This window comes from Mus caroli, unplaced genomic scaffold (assembly GCF_900094665.2).
Source record: "Mus caroli unplaced genomic scaffold, CAROLI_EIJ_v1.1 scaffold_21699_1, whole genome shotgun sequence".
Taxonomy (NCBI): domain Eukaryota; kingdom Metazoa; phylum Chordata; class Mammalia; order Rodentia; family Muridae; genus Mus; species Mus caroli.
Window position 1 is genome coordinate 8,230 of NW_018388987.1, and position 2,060 is coordinate 10,289.

General features: G+C 37.7%; 1 protein-coding gene across 1 annotated transcript; it reads left to right on the forward strand.

Annotated features, from left to right (window-relative positions):
- Positions 1–352: 352 nt before the first annotated feature.
- LOC110287886 (olfactory receptor 482) lies at positions 353–1,324 on the forward strand. Its single transcript, XM_021154386.1, has one exon. It carries the CDS (start codon positions 353–355, stop codon positions 1,322–1,324), a length of 972 nt encoding a protein of 323 aa, XP_021010045.1.
- Positions 1,325–2,060: the final 736 nt, after the last annotated feature.

Below are 2,060 nucleotides of genomic sequence, written 5' to 3' on the forward strand. Positions count from 1 at the left end.
AAGTCAGGATTGGTGGCAAGAATCTTTACCTGCCAACTCATCTTACCTGAATGTAGCATGATTTTAAATATTTAATAACAATTAAGTATGTTTTATTATAAAAATTATAAATAAAAGTTATTTTACCATATTTCTAGCTTTTCTGATTGAATAATTTAAAGAACGTTTTGTACAGAAATGTATAAACAATAAAAACTTTGAGTATAACATCTATTGTTCTTCCAATTTTGGATAATATGTTCACTTGTAATATTCTCCAAGTATGTATTACATGAAATGACATAATCTATTATAAATCTCTCACTGTAATATATCCATCACAGCCTCAATCTAGCAGCAGCTACATCGCCCAATGGCTTTCCTGGGCAATGGGAACCACACTGCAGTGACAGAGTTCATTTTATTGGGATTAACAGATGACCCAGTCCTCAGAGTTGTCCTCTTCACCATCATCCTGTGCATCTACCTGGTAACTGTGTCTGGGAACCTCAGCACCATTATTCTCATCACAGTTTCTTCCCAGCTCCATCACCCTATGTACTTTTTCCTCAGCCACTTGGCTTCTGCTGACATAGGCTTCTCATCTTCTGTCACACCCAATATGCTTGTCAACTTCCTGGTAGAGAAAAATACCATCTCCTACATTGGATGTTCTATACAGTTTGGCTCAGCTACTTTCTTTGGAGGACTTGAATGCTTCCTTCTGGCTGTCATGGCTTATGATCGGTTTGTAGCAATCTGCAACCCACTGCTTTATTCAATCAAAATGTCCACACAAGTCTGTGTCCAGTTGGTTGTAGGATCTTATATAGGGAGTTCTCTAAATGCTTCCTTTGTCACAGTTTTTACATTTAATTTGCTCTTCTGTGGACCAAACAGAATCAATCACTTTTTCTGTGATTTTGATCCTTTGATTGAGCTCTCCTGTTCTGATGTCAGTGTCCCTGTAGTTGTTACCTCATTTTCTTCTGGCTTAATTACTATGATCACAGTGTTTGTCATAGCCGTTTCCTATACCTATATCCTCATCACCATCCTGAAGATGCGCTCCACTGAGGGCCGACACAAGGCATTCTCGACGTGCACCTCCCACCTCACTGCAGTCACTCTGTTCTATGGAACCATTACATTCATATATGTGATACCCAAGAGCAGATACTCCACAGACAAGAACAAAGTGGTGTCTGTGTTCTACTTGGTGGTCATCCCCATGTTGAACCCCCTCATCTATAGCCTCAGGAATAATGAGATAAAGGGTGCTCTGATGAGACAGCTTGGTAAGAAAATGTTTTCTCAGAGTAGTATATTGTTTTGTAAAAGTTAATGTAATAATGAAATTACCCAAGACCAATGGGACTGTCAACTGGGGTTTAACACTTCACTTTCTTGTTATTCCACTTGTCTTCATCTCCTTTTACTTCTAGTATATTATATAGCTATTGTATTACATTGCACTTATCTTTGTATATTTTGATGTGTCTTTGAGAACGTTATACAATGAATTTGACTGTATCCAGCCCCTCTCTCAATTCTTCTCAGTATAACTCCCTCTCCTACCCACCTAATTATTCTTTCTTATCAATTCATCTTGTGCTACCTGTAATTACTTACGAATTTAAGTTTCTACTGAAGCATGGTTGTTTTTATCAGGGGCCAAGCCATTTTGGAAAACCAATTTTCCTTCTTCTAGAAGATGACAGTTGCCAAAAACTCCTCAGTTATCTGTGAACTTCATGCCGTTGTCCTGTCTTCATACTGGAATTTTGTCTGGTTTAAAGTTATACATGCAAACATAGCTAACATAAGAACATTCTGGTGTGTCCTCAAAACAGTTTTTATCTCTAGTCATCCACAAGCTCTAGCTCTTAAAATCCTTTCACCCTCTCTCTGAAATGCTCTTAATCTTTGAAAAAAAGAGGTGATATATAGAGATAGATAGAGATAGAGATAGAGATAGAGAAAGATAGAGATAGAGATAGAGATAGAGGTAGAGATGATAGAGAGGATAGTGGATTACTTTGATGGATTTCTGTATATTAACCTATCCCTACATCCCTGGA